The 24192-nt window shown below is 41.5% G+C and overlaps 1 protein-coding gene across 5 annotated transcripts in view; it reads right to left on the bottom strand.

Moving 5' to 3' along the window:
* Window positions 1-24192, bottom strand: part of CLEC16A (C-type lectin domain containing 16A) — a 318383-nt gene that overhangs the window by 139375 nt on the left and 154816 nt on the right. For all 5 annotated transcript variants that reach the window (XM_056536465.1, XM_056536467.1, XM_056536468.1 and 2 more), the window contains exon 18: window positions 16614-16734. In XM_056536465.1, the coding sequence (XP_056392440.1) occupies window positions 16614-16734 (121 nt within the window). The remainder of the gene's footprint in view (window positions 1-16613; window positions 16735-24192) is intronic.

The raw sequence follows: 24192 nt of genomic DNA, 5'->3' as shown, positions 1-24192 counted from the left end.
GTTCAGTCGGGATGTTCGGGACCGCCGCTATTTCACCGCGGCGGTCCCGAACAGCCCGACTGAATAGCCGGGTTAGTGCTTACAGGACACCGGGAGGGACCTTACCTGCCTCCTCGGTGTCTTCTCCGTTCAGGGATCCCCTGTATGGCCGGCGCTCTCCTTCCTCGTCATCACGTCATCGCGTATGTGCGTCAGCGTGCGTAACGACAGGGCGAAAAATACGGTATACAACTCCAAATCAACAATATATTTATTGTGTGAATGCGCTCTGAATATCAAACACAGCCTAAACAAGAAGGATCTGCTGCAGATTTGAAGTTGTAAAAATCCGGTGTGTGGGAAAGGATCCCTAAATAGGCTTTCAGACATGTAAACATTGATGTCTTATCAGTATAATAAGGCACGCACCACTGTTTTATCCTATCAATGTAAAGGCGCTGCAATATTACGGTATATGGAATTCACAAAGAATTGTAAATTTATCTGTTTTGATCTTTTATGTTCTTACAAATGTTCTAATTTTATGACCGAGAAGGTAGTTAAAACGTTATCTAAAATAGTACAGGCCGTTGTCATAAGATTGGTAACAGTTACCTAGAAGGCGTAGAGAAAGCCTACAGGACGCCCACTTTATAACGGTCAGATACCACAGGCATGAGTGTACTTTCATGTTATATGTGTAAATCTGTATTAATAGAATATGCAAAATGTGGAGGATTCTGACAGTTTTACACACTGTGCAGGAATCTATTACTTGACGAAAGTTTTTTTTTAGAGTGATTTTCATCTTTTAGAAAACTAGCATAAAAAATGAATATTTTAAAAGCTATACAACTAAAGGGGTTATCCCAAGATTATAAATTATGCCCTATATACAGGATAGAGGATAAGAGTCTGATCATTGAGCCTCCAAGTGGAGCGACAGCCTGTGCACTGCCACTCCATTCAACTATATGGACTAAGCACAGGGGGGGGGGGGGGGGGGGGGCTTTGATTTACACATTGGCCCTCATTTACTATTCTAAACCCGACCTCTTTTGTCGGGTTTTTTTGTCGCATCTTTGTCTGCGCCATGTCGCAGACATCATGCGCCAGTCTGCGACACGATGCGACATTTTTTCCCCGACGGACCCGATTTGGATTCTCCCAAACCAGATAAAGGGGCGTAACCCGACATTTCTGAGCTTTCCCACGTATTTATAAAGGTTTCCAACCCGAATTTGTTGAATTGTTGTGGATTTTTTCCCGACAGCTCAGAGGAGTTGGAAACCAAAACCAACAAAACCCACGTGCGACAAACAGGATGCAACATAATAATAAATACCAGGGGAAAAAAGCAGTCGGGTAAGAAAGCAACATAGACTTACAACCCGATTTTCTTAGTAAATGAGGGCCATTGTCCCCATGGCAAAGCTGAACAAGGCAAGAGGAAGGGTTACCTTAGCAGCATATAAACTGCAGTCTTCAGGTCTGTTAAACCGCTAGGCTGGTTAAAGGGGTTATCCACCATAAGGTGATTTTAGTACTTACCTGCCAGAACTGGGTATTTCCTGTTGGATTTTGTTCTTTAAACTACACATCCCACAGTCCCATGCTTGAAAGTTTGAGGTCACTTTCCTTCCTCCCACATATCAGCCACTTCACTTATGGAATCCCAGTGTTTCTAACCAGGGGGTCTACAGCTGTTACAAAATTAAAGCAGGACAGGCTCCCTCTGATCACCTGACTAGTGATGTCAGGTCTCGCCGCACTGCAACCTGGGAAATCCCGAGACATGAGTACATTTTGTATGCTGTTAAAAATAAATATTAAGGCGATAATCACAGAAGAATTGTGAGACCACAGTCACCCACAGGTACAGACACTATATTATGAACTGCACTAGCTTTACAGCCGCTGTAGCATAGTCGAATAAAAAAAAAGGATCCTGGAATACCCAGCTTTAATAGTTTTCTTGTGAGTTACATTATGTTTTCTTCTCAATTCATTCTAAATCACAGAATTCTGCAAGACCAAAGTACAGAGGATTGTGGGAGCTCAGATCACAGGTCTCATCTCAGAGAGAATTACAATAACGTGAAAAAACTTTGCCTTTCCAAGAAAAGAAAAAAATCAACCTTTTTAATTATTTTTTATATAAATGTAGAAAATTTAAAAACTAAATTTTAAATCTAAACAAAAACAATGGAAGTTAAAAGTTGAAATATGAATTAAGTAGAAAGATTTTATGTTACCACAAATGAAACTTAAAAAAAATGTGGCAATATGTGATGCAACCAAGGACAAGAAGGATGGAATGTGTTCCTTTTCCTGAAGTCTTCTGGTAAAGTCTATTTATTACAGTACAAGTAAACATCCAGTTTTGTGCAATAGGAAGCAGACATGACTGATATACTGGTACATGGTTCAGTATGCTAGGAATTAAAAAGAAACGTTGTATCCCACAGGATTACCAATATTGTCCAAGGAGGAAGTTTTTCTGCTTGTTTAGTTTAAAAAAAAAAAGGAAGCATACAACGTATTCACACTGTGGTTTCCATCTGGAGGAAGATTCACAAGGAAATATGTAAAGTAATAATCACCAAAAGGTTTATTCTATGGCCATTAATATTGTTAAAGGGAGTCTTTCAAATGTATATAATTCTCAAAGCTGCAGACACGGGCAGATAAAATAAATGATGCCTGTCTCTAAACTGATGGCTCTTTGAAAAGTTAGAAAATAGCAGAGTAGTGGAGGCCAGGCTGAGCTGCAGCATGCTTGCCTCCTCCCTTCCCCACCCCTTCTTGCCCTGCATGATTGATGCTCAGCATTGCAATCTACTCACCCACCTTCTTCCTCAGCCAGAGCTTCTCTTAAAAGCCTCAAAATTTTAAAACTTAGATGTGGCAGTAGTTAAAGGGGTACTTATTTATTTATTTTTTTAATTAACTGGTGCCAGAAAGTTAACCAGATTTGTAAATTACTTCGATTAAAAAAAATCTTAATCCTTTCAGTACTTATTAGCTGCTGAACACTACTGAGGAAATTGTTTCTTTTGGGAACACAGAGCTCTCTGCTGACATCATGACCACAGTGCTCTCTGCTGACATCTCTGTCCATTTTAAGAACTGTACAGAGTAGGAGAAAATCCCCATAACAAACATATGCTGCTCTGGACAGTTCCTAAAATGGACAGAGATGTCAGCAGAGAGCACTGTGGTCCTGATGTCAGCAGAGAGCTCCGTGTTCCAAAAAGAAAACCATTTCCTCTGTAGTATACAGACCCTAAAAATCATTTTTTAATAGAAGTAATTTACAAATCTGTTTAATTTTCTGGCACCAGATGCAGTGCTTGTTTAAAAAAGTTTTCCACGGTAGTACCCCTTTAACTACAATATTCTCATCCCTACAGCATCTTAATCAGAATAAAACCCATGTTTGATACTTTAACCCTGAAGAGTTAGAATTGGCTTTCTGGACCCTCTGAAGTGTCACTATGAAATTTAACATAGGGCAGGGAGAAGTGTTGAGGTGAGGGGTCAAACAGGGGATTGCCTGGCAAAAACAGGACTAAGCAGGTAGAGGAGATGAACACAATACGGTATTAGCTGAACTATTAAAACCCCTAGCTTATATGTCTCACAAAAGTAAAGTTTAATGGTGTATGGAACTTACACTTAGATTTTTGTAGAGGTTTGCACAAGTAACAGACAGATAACTAGTGGTTGGTTAGCAGCAACAAAAAACTAAGTCTTACAGCAAATTAAAAAAAAGTAGATCAGGCTTCACTTCTACAAATCTCACCCAATCAGAGCGTACCACAATTACTCCCTATCCTAGGAGTGAAGAAAATAAACTAAAATAATATATAAGTGGAGCTCAAGCATCAATGGACAAAATAATGATATCTTGTAAATTTATTAAAAATGCATATAAACCAGTCAGCATATCATACTTGGCTAACACCCACAGGGCCCTAGTGGGTGCAGCTCACAACAATGCCAAAAAATAATAGTATAAAAGGTATGTACACTTATATCTGAAAAGCTCAATAATATAAAATCTAACTAGCATACAATAAAATCTATATAGTCTTTTATACAATAAAATTGATACTGCCCATCAAAAACACATGAAACTCGCTGCCTTTATGTAAACACTTTATTTTCCATACAGTCTGGGAATAGTTATTGGAGTTACACCAATAATTTTGTATAGCAGTTTTACATGCCCATAAGTTCATATGGTGATAAGCACTAGAACGATTGTGCAGATGCTGTTCTAATACAAACATGACTCAAACAAGACCCATATTTGTATTAGAACAGCATCTGCACAATCATTCTAGTGCTTATCATATGAACTTATGGGCATGTAAAACTGCTATACAAAATTAATGGTGTAACTGTATGGAAAAGAAAGTGTTTAAATAAAGGCAGCGAGTTTCATGTGTTTTTGAGGGGCAGTATCAATTTTAAGTATTGATTGTAATTGAAAGACTGCTAGTTAAATTTTATATTATTGAGTTTTTGTTTTTTTTAGATATAAGTGTACATACCTTTTATACTATTATTTTTTGGCATTTTTGTGAGCTGCACCCACTAGGGCCCTGTAGCTGTTAGCCCAATCTGATATGCTGATTGGTTTATATGCATTTTTAATACATTTACAAGATATACAATTATTTTATCCATTGATCCTTGAGCTCCACTTGTATATTATTTTACTTTAAAATCTTACAGCAACCTTGGCTTTCCCAGTTGCCCTTTGCTACTTCTGCCCCTCAGATGTACCTTGAGGCACAGCAGCTAAATTCACACAGGGGGGTTTCTTCTAACAACTCTAGCATCTCTTCCACCCACCACAGCCCTAACATTTGGTGACTGCAGCCCCTCTTACACAGTGTAGGAAGGGGCCTTTGCCTCTAGGTTAAATCGTCATACAGGGTCTCTTGTTGCCACAAAGCAATTCATAATCCATCCATTTGTACTGCTGGACATCCAATGTCTCCACTTCTAGCATTAAACAACTTTCATTTCGTTACTGCAGTTCAATGAACTGAATGGAACCTAGGATGCAGTAACCCAGGACACATGATGCATGGAACCTTCCGCTTTAGGCTCCATTCACAGTGCACTGCAGGCACCATGGCTATGGTGAACAGCTGATCACTTTGAACATGAAGTTTGACCTACAGACATGTTATAGAACAGATGAAGCTAGGCAGATTAATATACCTAATTGTGGAAAAAAAGAATTAGTGTAAGTTTAATCACATTTTATTTTAATTACAGCTTATTCTGGTCAAGATTTTTTACCAATTTCTCACACCAATCACTGGAGCACAAAATTGCCTAACAACTCCCGTTTTCTGTAACTAGCAGGTTACGTAAGTAAGATCACCCTTACTTCTAGAGGGCAGGCTGCTGTGTTAATTTTAATTTTCTGGTCTCTGAAGAAGGGTTCATGACTTCCTAGAGATTATAAAAGTCTATTGGCAAGTCTTTGACCATCAAAGGGAACCAGTCATTACTTTTATGCTGCTTTACCACACATCCTTTAGGCGGTTCCTAGGGGCTTCTCTCTGCACCCAAAGCCTTGAATGATAGATCTCTCTCTCTCTGTTTAAGTACAGTGAAAGATCTACCAGACCTGATGACCTGTTGCTCAGCTGTTTGAAAAGGATGCAGTGCTTGTTTAAGTGCTTTAGCCTCTTTGACGTTTACTGCTGGCCTGTCCAGCGTTAATTTTGACTTAATTTTAAGACATATTTAGTCTGAATTGTTCTAGTTTCAGTCTAGGTTTAGTTGAAATGCTTAAACAAACTGATTGTATACTCTTCAAGTAAATAGTGAGTTCGCTCCGGGACCGATTACCGGCGACTACAGGGCGGGCGGCGTGTGACGTCATGAACATGCTCCGGGGACTGATTACAAATGGGGTGCCGCGTGCAAGATCACGGGGGTCCCCAGCGACGGGACTCCCGCGATCAGGCATCTTATCGCCTATCCTTTGGATAGGGGATAAGATGTCTAAGCACAGGAGTACCCCTTTAACCCCTTAACGACGCAGGACGTATATTTACGTCCTGCGCCAGCTCCCGCGATATGAAGCGGGATCGCGCCGCGATCCCGCATCATATCGCGTGGGTCCCGGCGCTAATCAACGGCCGGGACCCGCGGCTAATACCACACATCGCCGATCGCGGCGATGTGCGGTATTAACCCTTTAGAAGCGGCGGTCAAAGCTGACCGCCGCTTCTAAAGTGAAACTGAAAGTATCCCGGCTGCTCAGTCGGGCTGTTCGGGACCGCCGCGGTGAAATCGCGGCGTCCCGAACAGCTGATCGGACACCGGGAGGGCTCTTACCTGCCTCCTCGGTGTCCGATCGACGAATGACTGCTCCGTGCCTGAGATCCAGGCAGGAGCAGTAAAGCGTCGATAATGCTGATCACAGGCGTGTTAATACACGCCTGTGATCAGGATGAGAGATCAGTGTGTGCAGTGTTATAGGTCCCTATGGGACCTATAACACTGCAAAAAAAAAGTAAAAAAAAAGTGTTAATAAAGGTAATTTAACCCCTTCCCTAATAAAAGTTTGAATCACCCCCCTTTTCCCATAAGAAAAATAAAACAGTGTAAAAAAAAATAAAAATAAACATATGTGGTATCGCCGCGTGCGTAAATGTCCGAACTATAAAAATATATCATTAATTAAGCCGTACGGTCAATGGCGTATGCGCAAAAAAATTCCAAAGTCCAAAAAAGCGTATTTTGGTAACTTTTTATAACATTAAAAAATGAATAAAAAGTGATCAAAAATCAGATCAAAACAAAAATCATACCAATAAAAACTTCAGATCACGGCGCAAAAAATGAGTCCTCATACCGCCCTGTACGTGGAAAAATAAAAAAGTTATAGGGGTCAGAAGATGACATTTTTAAACGTATACATTTTCCTGCATGTAGTTATGATTTTTTCCAGAAGTGCGACAAAATCAAACCTATATAAGTAGGGTATCATTTTAACCGTATGGACCTACAGAATAATGATAAGGTGTAATTTTTACCGAACTATGCACTGCGTAGAAACGGAAGCCCCCAAAAGTTACAAAATGGCGTTTTTTTTCGATTTTGTCGCACAATGATTTTTTTTTCCGTTTCGCCGTGCATTTTTGGGTAAAATGACTAATGTCACTGGAAAGTAGAATTGGCGACGCAAAAAATAAGCCATAATATGGATTTTTAGGTGGAAAATTGAAAGGGTTATGATTTTTTAAAGGTAAGGAGGAAAAAACGAAAGCGCAAAAACAGAAAAACCCTGAGTCCTTAAGGGGTTAAAAATCAGACAATGTGATCTTATGGATTTTTTTTTCTCATTCTGTCTCTCATAGTTGAGGTATACCTATGATGAAAATTACAGGTCTCTCTCATCATTTTATGTGGGAGAACATGCACAATTGGTGGCTGACTAAATACTTTTTTGCCCCACTGTATATACACATCCACTGAAGTAAGAAGAATAGATGGAGCACTCACCAGGTATCCGTGAGTGCTCCATCTATTCTTACGGCTTCTGGAGGCTGGAAGAAGCACCTGTTTGGTGACAATGGTCCTCACCTCTCCCCGCTATCCGCCTATTCCATGTCTCCCCGCTTTTTATCGTTTTGATATACAGGGTGAGCATTTATATGGATACACCTTAATAAAATGGGAATGGTTGGTGATATTAACTTCCTGTTTGTGGCACATTAGTATATGTGAGGGGGGAAATTTTCAAGATGGGTGGTGACCATGGTGGCCATTTTGAAGTCGGTCATTTTGAATCCAACTTTTGTTTTTTCAATAGGAAGAGGGTCATGTGACACATTAAACTTATTGGGAATTTCACAAGAAAAACAATGATGTGATTGGTTTTAATGTAACTTTATTCTTTCATTAGTTATTTACAAGTTTCTGACCACTTATAAAATGTGTTCAATGTGCTGCCCATTGTGTTGGATTGTCAATGCAACCCTCTTCTCCCACTCTTCACACACTGATAGCAACACCGCAGGAGAAATGCTAGCACAGGCTTCCAGTATCCGTAGTTTCAGGTGTTGCACATCTCGTATCTTCACAGCATAGACAATTGCTTTCAGATGACCCCAAAGATAAAAGTCTAAGGGGGTCAGATCGGGAGACCTTGGGGGCCATTCAACTGGCCCACGACGACCAATCCACTTTCCAGGAAACTGTTCATCTAGGAAAGCTTGGACCTGACACCCATAATGTGGTGGTCACCATCTTGCTGGGAAAACTCAGGGAACGTTCCAGCTTCAGTGCATAAAGAGGGAAACACATCATCACGTAGCAATTTCGCATATCCAGTGGCCTTGAGGTTTCCATTGATGAAGAATGGCCCCACTATCTTTGTACCCCATGTACCACACCATACCATCAATTTTTGTGTTCCAACAGTCTTGGAGAATCTGTAGAGAAAAGAAAAGAAAGGACCGACGGACGGCGCCTCGTGTATTTACCCTCAATAGATCGGGTGGTGGGTGGGGGGGGAACCCCACGGGGCTTATAGATGGCCGCTCACCTTGAGATCTATGCAAAAAAGCATATCACCCACGATATAATCTGGGTACTGTAGTACGAGTCGCTGCTATGCCGATGGGTTGCAGGAGGAAACAAGTCGTCCTGGGAGTCAATATTAGAAGTAGAGCAGGAAAAAACCCTCAGGTATGGCGCTGCAGACTCTTGTAGACAGATGAGGCGGATGCCAAAGGTAATAGGAAAGTCCTCAGCAGGACATTTTATTAAAAAAACAATAAAATGGACAAGATTACGCGTTTCGGGAGGATCCCTCCCTTCCTCAGATCAGGATCCTGATCTGAGGAAGGGAGGGATCCTCCCGAAACGCGTAATCTTGTCCATTTTATTGTTTTTTTAATAAAATGTCCTGCTGAGGACTTTCCTATTACCTTTGGCATCCGCCTCATCTGTCTACAAGAGTCTGCAGCGCCATACCTGAGGGTTTTTTCCTGCTCTACTTCTAAAACAGTCTTGGAGGGATGTATCCAATGTGGGTTAGTGTCAGACCAATAGCGGTGGTTTTGTTTGTAAACTTCACCATTCACATAAAAGTTTGCCTCATCACTGAACAAAATCTTCTGCTTAAACTGAGGGTCCTGTTCCAATTTTTGTTTTGCCCATTCTGCAGCACCTGAAACTACAGATACTGGAAGCCTGTGCTAGCATTTCTCCTGCGGTGTTGCTATCAGTGTGAAGAATGGGAGAAGAGGGTTGCATTGACAATCCAACACAATGGGCAGCACATTGAACACATTTTATAAGTGGTCAGAAACTTGTAAATAACTCATGAAAGAATAAAGTTACATTAAAACCAAGCACATCATTGTATTTCTTGTGAAATTCCCAATAAGTTTGATGTGTCACATGAGCCTCTTCCTATTGAAAAAACAAAAGTTGGATTCAAAATGGCCGACTTCAAAGTGTCCCCCCTCACATATACTAATGTGCCACAAACAGGAAGTTAATATCACCAATCATTCCCATTTTATTAAGGTGTATCCATATAAATGGCCCATCCTGTAGAATAAATTGAAGCTTTTATATAGTTACCCAGTGAGTGCTCCACCGATTAGTTTTTATTTATATCAGCTGAAGTAAAAAGATGACAAACATGATTAGTCTCTGAAACCTACACTGCCATGTTTTTCTGTAGCAGTGGCGCAAGGAACTGCAGTATTTTAAAATAGCAGAATAGGGGGGGGGGGGTCCTTGAGGCTATCAATTTTAAATGACCAGAGAACCCCTATAATATATTAAGTCATTAAATTCCCTTTTACCATTACTGCTAAAACAAGAATCCCAGTTATTTATTGTTGTTATTAGGCTTAGACGGTCACTGCAGAATCTGTCCCTCATACTATTGTCGGAATAACGACATTTGTTTTCGTTGCACTGACCAAGTTAGGCAATGGTAGTTAATCATTACGGAGGGGCTTGGACAGTGAACAGCAAAACACATTTTTTCTTTAGTTAACCTCCTTTAGTTCAAATCTCAGCTTTTGTAACCACAGATATATTGGCAATTCTGAGAATGTATACAGGTCAATGTCCTCAGGACAAAGGGCTCTAGGGTTCACAACTAAATGCGTCACCACCTCTACAACAACATTCTTTTCATTTCCTTTTACATTTCATTAAAGGGGTACTCTGGTGGAAAACTTTTTTTAAATTTTTTTTTTTAAATCATCTGGTGCCAGAAAGTTAAACAGACTTGTAAATTACTTGTAATGAAAAATCATAATCCTTCCAGTACTTATCAGCTGCTGTATAATACAGAGGAAGTTCTTTTTTTGGGGGGTTTCTTGTCTGTCACGACCACGGTGCTCTCTGCTAACACCTCTGTTCATGTCAGGAACTATGACCAGTTCATACAGCATGCAGGCATCCCAGCAGCTTATTATTTTGGTTATTGTAGTCACTATAGCTCTTTTTTTGTATTTGGCTCTTTGTGCACATTATGTGATCTTGTTTTCACTGTACAGACTCATATTATGTGATTTGGTTTTTATTGCATATACTTAGAGGAATATTGTGGATAGCAGTCTTTAATGGTTTTTTTGATGTCAGTGCTGCTGATTATTTCATTTACATAGGACTGGGGCTCCTTCTCCTCCCCCCTTAAGGGTCATTATACCCTGCACAGGGTTTAGTGTAGTAGGATTACATTCCTCCACTTTGATGTGTATATTTTTAAGGTTTTTAAATTGTCTTGTGCTTGCTTTGTGTCTAATAAAAATGTATTGACTTTACATTTAAATATATCGTTGTGGGTGTGCATCCTTCTATAGTTGCTGCCTTTATCTCTTGTTTGACCTCAGGACAAAGAGTTCTAGGGTTCACAACTAAATGTGTCACCGCCTCTACTACAACACAGTGCTCTCTGCTGACACCTCTGTCCAAGTCAAGAACTGTCCAGAGCAGGAACAATTCCCCATAACAAACCTCTCCTGCTCTGGACAGTTCCTGACATGGACAGAGGTGTCAGCAGAGAGCACTGTGGCCAGACTGGAAAAAAATTCAAAAAGAAAAGAACTTCCTCTGTATTATACAGCAGCTGATAATCCTTCCAGTATTTAAGATTTTTAAATAGAAGTAGTTTACAAATGTGTTTAACTTTCTGGCACAAGTTGATTTAAAAATAAAAAAAATAAATGTTTTCCACCGGAGCACCCCTTTAATGTATCTGAACAGTGCTGTCCCAGCTTATTTTATTTTGATTTGGTTTTATTAGCTTTTGGAGAAGGGGAAAGGTAAGAAGCCAAACACTGACTACTGAGGTTGGTAGCCAATGAGGACCCTCTAATTTTACGAACTATGAATTACTTTAGATTCACAACTGAAGTACCCAACTTACTTGGATACATTCAAATTAATAGTGTTAAATTCTTATTCCATGTTTCTTTCATTATAATTTCTATGAGACTATTATTCATAGATATCATATCAGAATATTACACATTGTTTCATTGTTCTTAAACATTCAAATACGTTTTTCTATTACTTTGTTAATTGATAAATTCCTAATAAAAATCACTACAAAAGCAAATTTATAAGAAAACCTGCAGAACATCAGACATGGCCTCCTTATTCTCCACCATTTCCCCAGACCAACACAGTCACCCGCTATAAATCAGAACTGCAGAAAAAAGGTACTGCCGACACATCACTACTTCATCTTGTCGTGTTGCATCAGGACACAGCCACAGGTGCCTCATTGCCAAGTATAGCAGAGAGGAAACAGCGTCTCCATGCCAGAGGTTTTCTTTAAAGCTATAAGGTGAATGTGTATTTATATTCAAGAATCCATTCAATTGTCTTTTCTAAATTTAGAATGTGCTGTTCCAACAGAAATCCTGATTTCTATCATTTGATTTACCTGATTGAATTAGTTTCAGTAAACTGCATACCGTATTGTATTAAATTGAGTTAGCTACAGACATACTGCCAGTAAATTCTTAATATGGGAGCTGCCTGAAGAAACTCTGTTAAAGGGGTTATCCAGGAAAAAATCTTTTTTTTTTTTTTTTTTTTTTTTTTTTTTATATATATCAACTGGCTCCAGAAAGTTAAACAGATTTGTAAATGACTTCTATTAAAAAAATATTAATCCTTTCAGTACTTATGAGCTGCTGAAGTTGAGTTGTTCTTTTCTGTCTCTTTTGCTCTCTTTTGACACCTGTCTCGGGAACTGTCCAGAGTAGAAGCAAATCCCCATAGCAAACCTCTTCTACTCTGTGCAGTTCCCGAGACAAGCAGAGATGTCAGCAGAGAGCACTATGGACAGACAAAAAAGAACAACTCAACTTCAGCAGCTGATAATTATTGGAAGGATTAAGATTTTTTTAATAGAAGTAATTTACAAATCTGATTAACTTTCTGGAGCCAGATGATATAAAAAATGTTTTTTTCCTGGATAACCCCTTTAATTGATCATGACCGGCTATCTGGGATCAATTAAAATTGATCAGTAGGATCTCATTACACCAATCAGGTTGAGCACAATTGAGCAGTTCTCCCTCAATAGCTAAAACACAGATATTTCAGCAGGTCTCCTGATAATAAAAAGATGATTTTAGAAGTTTACTGTTTGCTTTTATTCCCTCGTACCTATCCAACAGTGCGAGGGAGCTGTTAGATTCCCTTTAAAGGGAATGTATTTAATGTAACTTTAATGTAGTACATGCTATGTGACTGACATGGCACATCTTATCTAGTCATGCCACTTTTCCATACACCACCTCTTCATTGGCTCACAGCTGTAGCAGCTGCCAACTGTATTAGTGGCATGCTATGCTGCTTTCGTGGCATGCTTTGCTACTAGCATAGTGTGCATCACAGAATGGGAAACTATTGGGCTGGCAGTATTCTTCTATGGCTGCACAAAGCAGAACCAAATCCAGGGACTCTTGAGCCCCGCTGCACTCATGACAGTATTAAAGGAGTACTCCGCTGTTCAGCGTTTGGAACAAACTGTTCCGAACGCTGGAGCCGGGAGCTTGTGACGTCATAGCCCCGCCCCCTCATGACGTCACACCCCTGCCCACTCATGACGTCACACCCCGTCCTGTGAATAAATGGCTGGAAATTTCCACCTAGAAAAAGGCGGTCAGAAAATGTTCCCGACTTGTAAATCTGAATCCTTATAGTAAATAGAGAGGAATCCCACAAGTCTGAAACAGCATTTCACACTAGTAAAAACCCAACACTTTTAGTAAATGAGGCCCAATGTGTCAAAGCAATACTATATTCTGCATTCATTTTACAGACATAATACTGTTATTGAAAAATGGCCGTGCTGGTATGACAAATGGAAGAGAGAACTAACCTGGAAATTGGCGCCACTAGCATAATGGGCTGTATGCTTTTATATAAATAATGGCCCAACAAACACTAATTAAAGATAATATTCTTATAGATAAACTATCATAGGTTATTCTAGAAAAACAGAGAGTTCCTGCTTCTGCCAAAAGAACAGTATACTGTACTGTGCAGTTCTCAAGAACTACATCCCACAAAGCTCTTTGTTTCAACAGAAATGCTTCAAGGCCTTTGCTTTGTACTGGATACTGTAAAGTATGTTTAGCTTTGAAATAATTGTGAGTAATAGAGAAAGAAGCTTTAGGGGCATTTTCCTATGTTATAAAATGATAGCATATTGCTAGGATACACCACCACTTTTTGATCAGTGTGGGTCTGACCTCTGTGACCCCCATTGATCCAAAGAATGAAGAATCTGTGTTGCTGGTTTAGCGCGGTGGCCACTTCACTGTTGCTCCCTGCACAGTGGCGCCATGGTCAACCCCTGTGCAGGTAAGTGCAGCACAGCTCAGTACAAGTGAATGCTGCTGACTGGATTTCTCTGTACAACTGCCTGGTCGGGAGGGCGGCTGGGCAACAAAAAGTTTACACTTTGTTTGTTTTACTGTTAAAGGCATACTCCGCTGCTCAGCATTTGGAACAAACTGTTCCGAACGTTGGAGCCGGCGCCAGGAGCTCATGATGTCATAGCCCACCCTCTAAATGCAAATCTATGGGAGGGGGCATGACTGCTTTCACACCCCCACTTTCATTGAGGGGGCGGGGCATGACTATGACGTCACAAGCTCCCGGCGTCTGCGCCAGCATTCGGAACAGTTTGTTTCAAATGCTGAGCAGCAGAGTATCCCTTTAAGATCATTCCAAGATGACCAGCACCAGATTAGGTAACAGAACGCTTCTGCTTTTCTCTACCAAAAATTCATGGAGAGACCAAGCAAATGAGTATATCCAACCGATCATTTATTACTGTGTTTTATTTTGCAATGTAGAGCCTTCCTTACGAAATGTGGTGCTGCAGCGATCTGATATCCTCCTGACCTCTTTTGAATTGTGCCTAATTTGCACAACTCCAAAAGGTTAGAGTATGTCCGGTAAGACCCTTTGGCCCTCATACAACCTGACTATAACATACAAGGAATGGACAGTTTATTGTAAGGATCTTAGGGGGCTAGAAGTGCGTCCTCTGAGGACCTCATAAGCTGGCCATACATTTCTGTTAGCTTTCATCCAAACACTCATTTGTCCAGCTGCTATCTTTTGCCTGATCCCCATATAGCGATGCACCGGTTGAGCAAGCATGCATTCTGAATAGAGAAATTTCCAGGAATTTCCAGCTCCTTATGGTGGCGGCTTATCTCCCTAGAAATGAAATTACCAAGTATCTGCAGTCAAAGGAGAGTTGTAATGTCCCCATACACATTAGATAGGCATCTGATCCTGACAAAACCGATCAGTACAGTCGGCTGGATGACCAGCCTAAATTTTAGATAAATAATTGCAAATCACCTTGATATTCTTTTCTTAGATTGGCGGGTCTATTACCCTGCATAGAACTGAGGTACAGTAACAGACTTCAATAACACCTACATTAGCTTGCTTACTTGAAGGAATCAGACCAAAGACTTAAAGGGTACCTCTCATCAAATAACCTTTTGATATATTTTAGATTAATGAATGTTGAATAACTTTTCAATAGCATGTTAATGAAAAATATGCTTCTTTCTATTGTATTTTTCCCGATCAGTCCTGTCAGCAAGCATTTCTGACTGATGCTGGAGTCCTAAACACTCAGAGCTGCCAGCCTGCTTTGTTCACAGCCAAACAGGCTGTGAACAAAGCAGGCTGGCAGCTCTGAGTGTTCTCCTTTGTGAACAAAGCAGACTGGCAGCTGGTAGTGTTTAGGACTCCAGCATGAGTCTGAAATGCTTGCTGCCAGGACTGGTAGGGAGACCCCTAGTGGTCATTTCTTCAAAGTGGAAAATTAAATAGAAAGAAGCATATTTTTTTAATAACATGCAATTGTAAAGTTATTCTGCATACATTAATCTATAATATATCAAAAGTTTTTTTGCTGAGAGGTACCCTTTAATAAACTTCAGACTCTGAAGACCCAGGGTGCTGATAATTTATTTTCTCCAGGAGAAGAGATATTAACCGATGCTTACTGTAAGAATAAAGAGATGGTGGGTGCATACCCATAGGAAACTGTAATCAAATTACATAGTTCAACACAATCTACCAAGGCATGTTCTTAAAACACCTAAAGTGAGAAAGAGTGTGGGAAATGCTGCAAGCACTAGAACAAATGGCTCTGAAATGATGAGGTATACAAAAGTAATTGTTAGGAACACAAATTATTATGTTGATTAAAGTCAATTCTCTTTTCATTTAATTTCTTATGACATGAATGAAGAGACTACACTGGCACTGAAAAGTTCATTAAGTGTACCTGTCATTTGCAAAAACATTTTTTATATAATGTAGTTAATAACGCTATATGTATATTTGTAATATACTTTGGTTAAAAAAAAGTGTATATTTTTGGGTGAAAAATGCTGTCTGGTGAATGCAGCTACTGCCTGTGACAAAATACAGGAAGTGTGGGTGGGACAAGCAGGGCTCTGTGCAGGCTCCTGGCTTGTCAGTCAGCCTGATGTGTGAGCCGGGGGCGTGCCCAAGAGCCTCAGTGCACAGAAAGGCACCTGCTTGTCCCACCAATACTTCCTGTATTTTGTCTCGGCACAGAGACAAATAGCTGCAGGGACAAGACAGCATTTTTCCCCAAAAAATTTACACTTTTTTTTTTTTTACCATATTATTATAAATCTACATTATATATAAAGTTTTTGCAGATAACAGTAACCATGTAAATACATGCAGACCAAAGGGCTGCCAAACCGTCCTATATAAGCATCCACAGGAAAGAGATCACGATCACAGCATGGTCAGAAATCCAATTAATTGTGAAAGCTGCTTTATATATATCACCATAATTTGTAACATTTCGGCAGGTAAACAACCTTTTTCAAGCATGCTTGATTTATTAACAAAGCAGTCTACCTGCTGTAAAGTTGCATGTTATGGTGATATATAAAGCGGCTTAAAGTTTCCATTGGATTCCTGACCATGCTGTGATCTCTTTCATGTTGATGATCATTTCCTATGAATACAGCTTCCTTTATCCTATGACTGAACACAATGACTCCTTATAGATTATTCACACCCAAGGTACTCACTGAGATCAAGTACATCATCTGTCTTAATCAGGTCCTCCTCCCGGGTCAAAGGAAGCTGAGTCTCTGGTTCTTTCCGCAATTGTAACGACAGCGCCCTTAACATGAAAAAGACTCGAATTGCCTGTAATGAAAGACAAACATTACATGGCATGATAAAATTGTGAATCAGTGTTCTTGTCAGGCCTCAGATTATTCTACATATTTAGAAATGGTGTGCTTTGGCTAATAGCATTGTCTACATACCGTATTTTTCGCCGTATAAGACGCACTTTTTCTTCCCCAAAACTGGGGGGGGGGGGAAAGTTGGTGCGTCTTATACGGCGAATACACATTAAAACCCTGTCCTATCGTGGCGGTCCCTGCGGCCATCAACGGCCGGGACCCGTGACTAATACAGGACATCACCGAGATCGCGGTGATGCCCTGTATTAACCCTTCAGACGCGGCGATCAAAGCTGACCGCCACATCTGAAGCGAAAGTGACACTAACCCGGCTGCCCAGTCGGGCTGTTCGGGACCGCCGTGGTGAAATCGCGGCGTCCCGAACAGCTTACAGGACACTGGGAGGGACCTTACCTGCCTCCTCGGTGTCTGCTCCGTGCCGGGATCCTCTGCATGGCCGGCGCTCTCCTTCGTCGTCATCACGTCGTCACGCATGCTGTCACCCAATAGGAGCGGCGTGAATAGAGACGTGATGGCGGCGACGGACAGCGAGGATACCGGGCAGCAGAGACGTTCCGGAGCGACGGGGACGAGGCGACAGCGATGGAGGGCGACATCCAGGGCAGCGGTGACGGGTCCGGAGCGGCGGGGACACGTGAGTATTACCTCCTATACCAGCGGTCTTCAACCTGCGGACCTCCAGATGTTGCAAAACTACAACTCCTGGCATGCCCGGACAGCCAACGGCTGTCCGGGCATGTTGGGAGTTGTAGTTTTGCAACATCTGGAGGTCCGCTGGTTGAAGATCACTGTGACCTATACTTTACATTGTATTCTAGATTTTCCTCCTTTAAAATTGGGTGCGTCTTATATGCCGGAGCGTCCTATCTGGCGAAAAATATGGTACATAGAAATCAGCAATCTTTCAATAATTTTTAAGTGCAATGAAGGACATCTGCAAAGCTTATCTAATAACATTTCTGTGCTCTAGATTTCTCAGAAACACCTATTTTATGACCACAGATGTCCAATAAATGGTGTGAAGGCTAATAGTATCGGCTGAATTATCTTAGTACCCGTAGAGAGCTCACAGTACTGCTATACTTGTGTTACTAGAAAAAACAATAAAAATACATGATTTACTGTGAAAGACTTAAATTAATGTTATAAATAACAATGACAATGGATAGAACATAGTACAATCATTTCGATGTAGAAGGAAAAAGCATTGAAAATCCCTCAAACTCACCAACGGCCATAGCCATTCCTGTTTTCAACTCTAGCAAAGTTTGTATTCCTACTTTACTGGTGGGCATTTAAAGGGGTACTCCGGAGGAAAGCAATTTTTTCCAAATCAACTGGTGCCAGAAAGATATACAGATTTGTAAATTACTTCTGTTAAAAAAAAACCTTAATTCTTCCAGAAGTTGGGTAGTTCTTTTCTATCTGCTCCTACTCTGGACAGTTCCTGATATGGACAGAGGTGTCAGCTGAGAGCACTGTGGTCAGACAGAAAAGAACAACTCAACATCCTCTGTAGCTTACAGCAGCTGTTAAGTACTGGAAGGATTACATTTTTTTAATAGAAATAAATTACAAAACTGTTTAACTTTTTGGAGACAGTTGATATGAAAAAATTAGATTTCCACCGGAGTACCCCTTTAATGCTTGGTTCATATTGGTGTCAAGCACCGTTCAGATGACTGGAGTTGAGTGGAGAAAAACACTATAGGTAAGTTCTTTTCTCCATTTAACAGAGACCAGACAGAAACCCAACAGAGCTCATTTAAAGTCAATGGGGACTGCTGGTGTCCAATGTTTATCACTAAAACGGACTCTGTGATGGAGCTCCGGCACATATGTGAACTTAACCTTAAAGGGGTACTCCGCTGAAAACATCCAATCCCCTATCCCCGCGATCTCAGGGCCGGCAGAGGCGGTGTCCAGAACATAAAAGCTTGGAGTTTCCGCATTCGTGTCTTCACACCAAGCCCCCTCCGTTCATGTCTATGGAAGGGGACAGGTCGCTAGTACGAAGCCGTCACACTCCTCTTCCCATAAACATGAATGGAGGGGGCGTGTGGGCTGTGTTCGCCAGTCATCAGACACGGAGTTCAGTTCGCTCCGTGCCCCGAATGACAGGGGTGCCACAGCGGAGATTGTGGGGGTCCCTATCCTTTAGAAAGTTGATAAGCAGAGTTTTCAGCAGAGTACCCCTTTAAATGGATTCATTAGGATAGATGATTTCATAGGTGAGTGCTACATTTTTTTCTTCTAATTTTTGTAGTTCTAAGCCAAGCTAGCTTTCATTATTAGTGCTGAGGTTTTGGAACCACAGCACTGATGCCACCTGCTTTGTTTGATACAGACAATAAAACACAATATCAAGATCCATTTTTTAAGAAGAAAAACCAAAACCAAAATAAATAGCAGAAGTAGATCCTTAACCGCTTAAGTTCTAGGAGACAAGTTTTTTTTCCCATCCACAGACTCATACGAGAGCTTGTTTTTTTTCTCTTTTTCCCGCAATCAACTGTACTTTGTAATGACACCATTCATATTACCATAAAATTTACAGAACAACAAATAAATATTATTTGTGTGGTAAAATTAAAAAGAAAACCACAATTTTGTAAATTGGGGGTTAATTTCACTTTAAAGTGTACCTTTTGTTAGCAAAAACTTTTTAGAAAATGAAATAATACCATTATATGTACACTTGTAATATGCATTGGTAAAACAATGTGTATATTTATGGGTGAAAAAATGCTCTCCCTGCAGCTATTGCCTGTGTGTCTCTGTGAGGAGACCAAATAAGGGAAGTGAGGGCAGGACAAGCGAGGCTCTGTGCACTGAGGGCAAGTAGGGCTGCTTGTCCTCAGTGCACAGAGCCCTGCTTGTCCTCATTGAACAGAGCCCTGCTTGTCCTCATTGCACAGAGCCCTGCTTGTCCTCATTGCACAGAGCCCTGCTTGTCCTCATTGCACAGAGCCCTGCTTGTCCTCAGTGTACAGAGCCCCGCTTGTCCTCAGTGTACAGAGCCCCGCTTGTCCTCAGTGCACAGAGCCCCGCTTGTTCTCAGTGTACAGAGCCCCGCTTGTCCTCAGTGTACAGAGCCCTGCTTGTCCTCAGTGTACAGAGCCCTGCTTGTCCTCAGTGTACAGAGCCCCGATTGTCCTCAGTGTACAGAGCCCCGATTGTCCTCAGTGCACAGAGCCCCGCTTGTCCTCAGTGTACAGAGCCCTGCTTGTCCTCACTGCACAGAGCCCTGCTTGTCCTCACTGCACAGAGCCCTGCTTGTCCTCAGTGCACAGAGCCCTGCTTGTCCTCACTGCACAGAGCCCTGCTTGTCCTCACTGCACAGAGCCCTGCTTGTCCTCAGTGCACAGAGCCCTGCTTGTCCTCACTGCACAGAGCCCTGCTTGTCCTCACTGCACAGAGCCCTGCTTGTCCTCAGTATACAGAGCCCTGCTTGTCCTCAGTGCACAGAGCCCTGCTTGTCCTCAGTGCACAGAGCCCTGCTTGTCCTCACTGCACAGAGCCCTGCTTGTCCTCAGTGTACAGAGCCCCGCTTGTCCTCCGTGAACAGAGCCCCGCTTGTCCTCCGTGAACAGAGCCCTGCTTGTCCTCCGTGAACAGAGCCCCACTTGTCTTCAGTGTACAGAGCCCTGCTTGTCCTCAGTGAACAGAGCCCCGCTTGTCCTCAGTGAACAGAGCCCCGCTTGTCCTCAGTGATGACCTCCCTCCCTCATTTCCTGTGTGTAGAGATGAGACCAAGAAGTGGTTATCAGTGGGTATCTGAGGAGCATTGCAAGGAATTGGGACAGGTGAATAATAATAATTCTATTTTTACCCAGTCTGACCCATTTAAAAAACATATCATGCTGGATAATTCATTTAATTGCTCTTTTTAAACATGCTTGGACTAAAATAATAAAAAAAAAAATGTAATCACAAAAAAGATTTCCATCTTAATTGAAATTCCGTTTAGTCCAGTATTTGAAGAAAGCACTGAAAACAGGCAATATTTTATCTATATTTCACTTAACTCTAGTTTTTAGAGTATATTTCCTTTATTTTCAAAGAAAGAGAAATAAAAAAAACAAGTAGTTCTATATACACTGTAAAGAGTGTTTAGCCTTGAAATGGATATATATTACGCACAGTTGTAGCAAGTGCTTTGTATCGGAAAAGACAATGAGATAACTCTTTTCTAACAGCCCCTGGTCTTAGTTAATTCAATAGCAAGCCAATTGTGCTTTGACAGAAGTAAAAATTAGCCACATTTTCTGGAACAGTCGATTTTCTAGTACTTCCAGAAACATCAGTATTTGTTTCCCCCTGTTTTCCAGATTCAATTCTGCGTGTCATTGAAAAGCACTTTACGGTAAAACACAGAATAAATTAAAATATGTTTAACCTTCTGGAACAAAGTGACTGGATTCATGGTGTATAACTTGATATGAGTGAGCAATTTAAAGCGCTTTCCAACACCGAATCAGTGAAGTAATATGAAGTTTACAGGAAAGAAAATTAGGAGCAAGGGCTCATTCGTAAAACACGTCCAAGATGTCAAGCGTTAAAAAAAGCTTGTTGTAGATTCCAATGTGATATCATCAGTTAATATACAGTGGTCCCTCAAGTTACAATATTAATTGGTTCCAGGACGGCCATTGTATGTTGAGACCATTGTATGTTGAGACCAGAACTCTATGGAAACCTGGTAATTGGTTCTGAAGCCACCAAAATGTCATCCAAAAATAGGAAAATGTGAGGATTAAAGAAAAATAAGTAGATAACTAATATAGATAAAGCAAATCCTTACATATAAAAGTAAGAAAGATCTGCTGGGAGCTGTAAATCTCTGTCTGTTAGTATTTCCCAACCAGGGTGTCTCAAGCTGTTGCAAAACTACAACTCCCAGCATGCCCGGACAGCCTTCGGCTGTCCGGGCATGCTGGGAGTTGTAGTTTTGCAACAGCTGGAGGCACCCTGGTTGGGAAATGCTGGTCTATGTAGAGGACAGGAGCTTCTTCAGGATTTTGTACAGAATACACAATGTCCTAAAAAAGTAACATGGAGTCGTCCTCACCTGGTGTTAAAAGGAGCAGCTAACCCTGGCACAGGTAAAGAGTACTGAACATGTAGTACTTCCCTGTACTGTAGGGGGCGCTAACAGCCAGTCAGTGCATACACTTCAGTAATACAGGGGTTTTACCAGTAAAATGTCCATTCTGATTGGTCAGTTCTTCCGGGTATTGACACATTTCACAGATCTGGACTGTCCGTAGCATTGTATGCTGAGTCTGGTTTCAAGTTACAATGGTCCAGAAAAGACCATTGTATGTTGAAACTATTGTATGTTGAGGCCATTGTAAGTTGAGGGATCACTGTATACATTTTCATTAGGTAAACAAAATCTTAAAGGTGTTTTCCAGGAATTACTGTAGTTATTGAAGGCCTATTGTACATAGGCCATCAATCACTAAGTCCCGGAAAAATCTCCTTAAGGGTGCGTTCCCACCTGGCGAATTTCACGCTGCGCAAAATTTACGGCAGCGGGAAATACGCTGCGTATTCCTTGCTCACTATACACACAGGGCTTTTCGGCGGCAGCCCTATGTGTGCAGTGAGTTTTGGAGGCGGAGCCGCGTGTCACAGTCATGCCGGCACACGGCCCCGCCTCCAAAACGCACTGCACACATAGGGCTGCCGCCGAAAAGCCCTGTGTGTATAGTGAGCAAGGAATACGCAGTGTATTTCCCGCTGCTGACATAAATTTTGCACAGAGTATACGCCAGGTGGGAATGCACCCTTAGCGTACATTCACACGCTAGTAGCGAGTTACGCTACCATTGATTTAAATGGGTCCGCGGACAGTCTGCAAATCTGACACTATTGCGGACTGTCTGTGGACCCATTCAAATCAATGGTAGTGTAACTCGCAGCAGGTTTCCCGCAGCGTGAAACCCGCTGCTAGTAATAGCGTGTGAACGCAAAAGGGTACTTTCACACGCACGGATTTTTTAGCGGGTTTTCCGCTGCATATTTGAAAGTGGGCGGGCTCTTCTCGGCTGTCCGCAGCAGATTTTCCGCGGCAGAATGTACACTGTGGAAAATCCGCCGCAAGCCCCATTGAAGTCAGTAGGGACTGTGGCGGATTTTCCACAGCATAAATTCCTCCGCAGAAAATCTGCTGCGGACAGCCAAGAAGAGCCCGCCCACTTTCAAATACGCAGTGGAAAACCCACTAAAAAATCTGCGCGTGTGAACGTACCCTTAGGGTAGAGTTACACGTGTCGTATTTTGCTGGGTATTTGCTGCTGCATATTGTCCTATCCACTGAAGTCACTGGGTAGGAAAATACACAGATGATTTTGCAACCCATTAACTTCAATGGGTAGAAAAAAATGCAGCAAAATACGTCACGCGTGACCCTACTCTTAGGGTGTATTCACACGTACAGTGTCCTGCGATTTGAAGCTGCAGATTTTATGATGCAGAGTTCAATGTAAACTTAATGATTGAACACCGATTGAAATCTGCCACTTCAAATCCTGCACATCAAATATGTACCCTAATGTACCTTAATGGTACGTTCACACGTACAGGATCTGCTGCATATGACATTGAAGTTAAAGAGTACCTGTCACCAAACTAAACTTTTAATACATTATTTCTTATGTAATTATAAGACACTTTGCTATTTACCTGCTGTTAAAATTCTCAACCTTTATAGGTTTTTAATATGATTGAAATAACATCCACTAGGTGGCTCTGTTCTGTTCCCTGCACAAGTCAAACAGTTATTTTGGTCTCCTCCTGGCCTGGCAGGAGACCGAACTGAGGAAGTGCGTGCAGCTCTCACAGGCTTCAGCTCTCACAGGCTTCAGTGACTGCTGGGGAACGCTCACTTTCTCCTGCTGGGAGCTCACACAATGTAAGCAAGAAAAAGGTATGATTCACAGCTTATTAAAGCTCATAATTATTATTATTTTATTTTTTTCAAGAGGAAGGGGTGTTAGGAGTAGTTTGGGAATATAATCTGAGTTAGTTTAGAAAATATGGTTTGATGACAGGTACTCTTTAATGGATAGTAAAATCAGCTGCACAAAATATGCAGCAAAAATATGTAGCAGATGCTAAAGGCCCTAAGGGTATGTTCACAAGTGCGTATTTTGTACGCTGTAGCCGATTTTGCTACCCACTGAATTCAATGGGCAGTAAAATCTGCAGCAAAAATATGCATGTGTGAACATACCCTTAGAGTAGGGTCCCACGTAACGGATCCGCGGCGTATTTTACACTGCGGATCCGCCAGTGACCCGACCCATGGTGTGCCTCCAGCTTTGGCCAATCACCCCCCCACCTCCCTGGCCTGCTCGCAGCGGCAACCCACCACTCCTAGCAGCCATAC

Source organism: Hyla sarda, chromosome 8, assembly GCF_029499605.1.
Source record: "Hyla sarda isolate aHylSar1 chromosome 8, aHylSar1.hap1, whole genome shotgun sequence".
Taxonomy (NCBI): Eukaryota; Metazoa; Chordata; class Amphibia; order Anura; family Hylidae; genus Hyla; species Hyla sarda.
The sequence above is the reverse complement of the archived record's forward strand: the minus strand, read 5'-3'. Positions and strand labels throughout refer to the sequence as shown.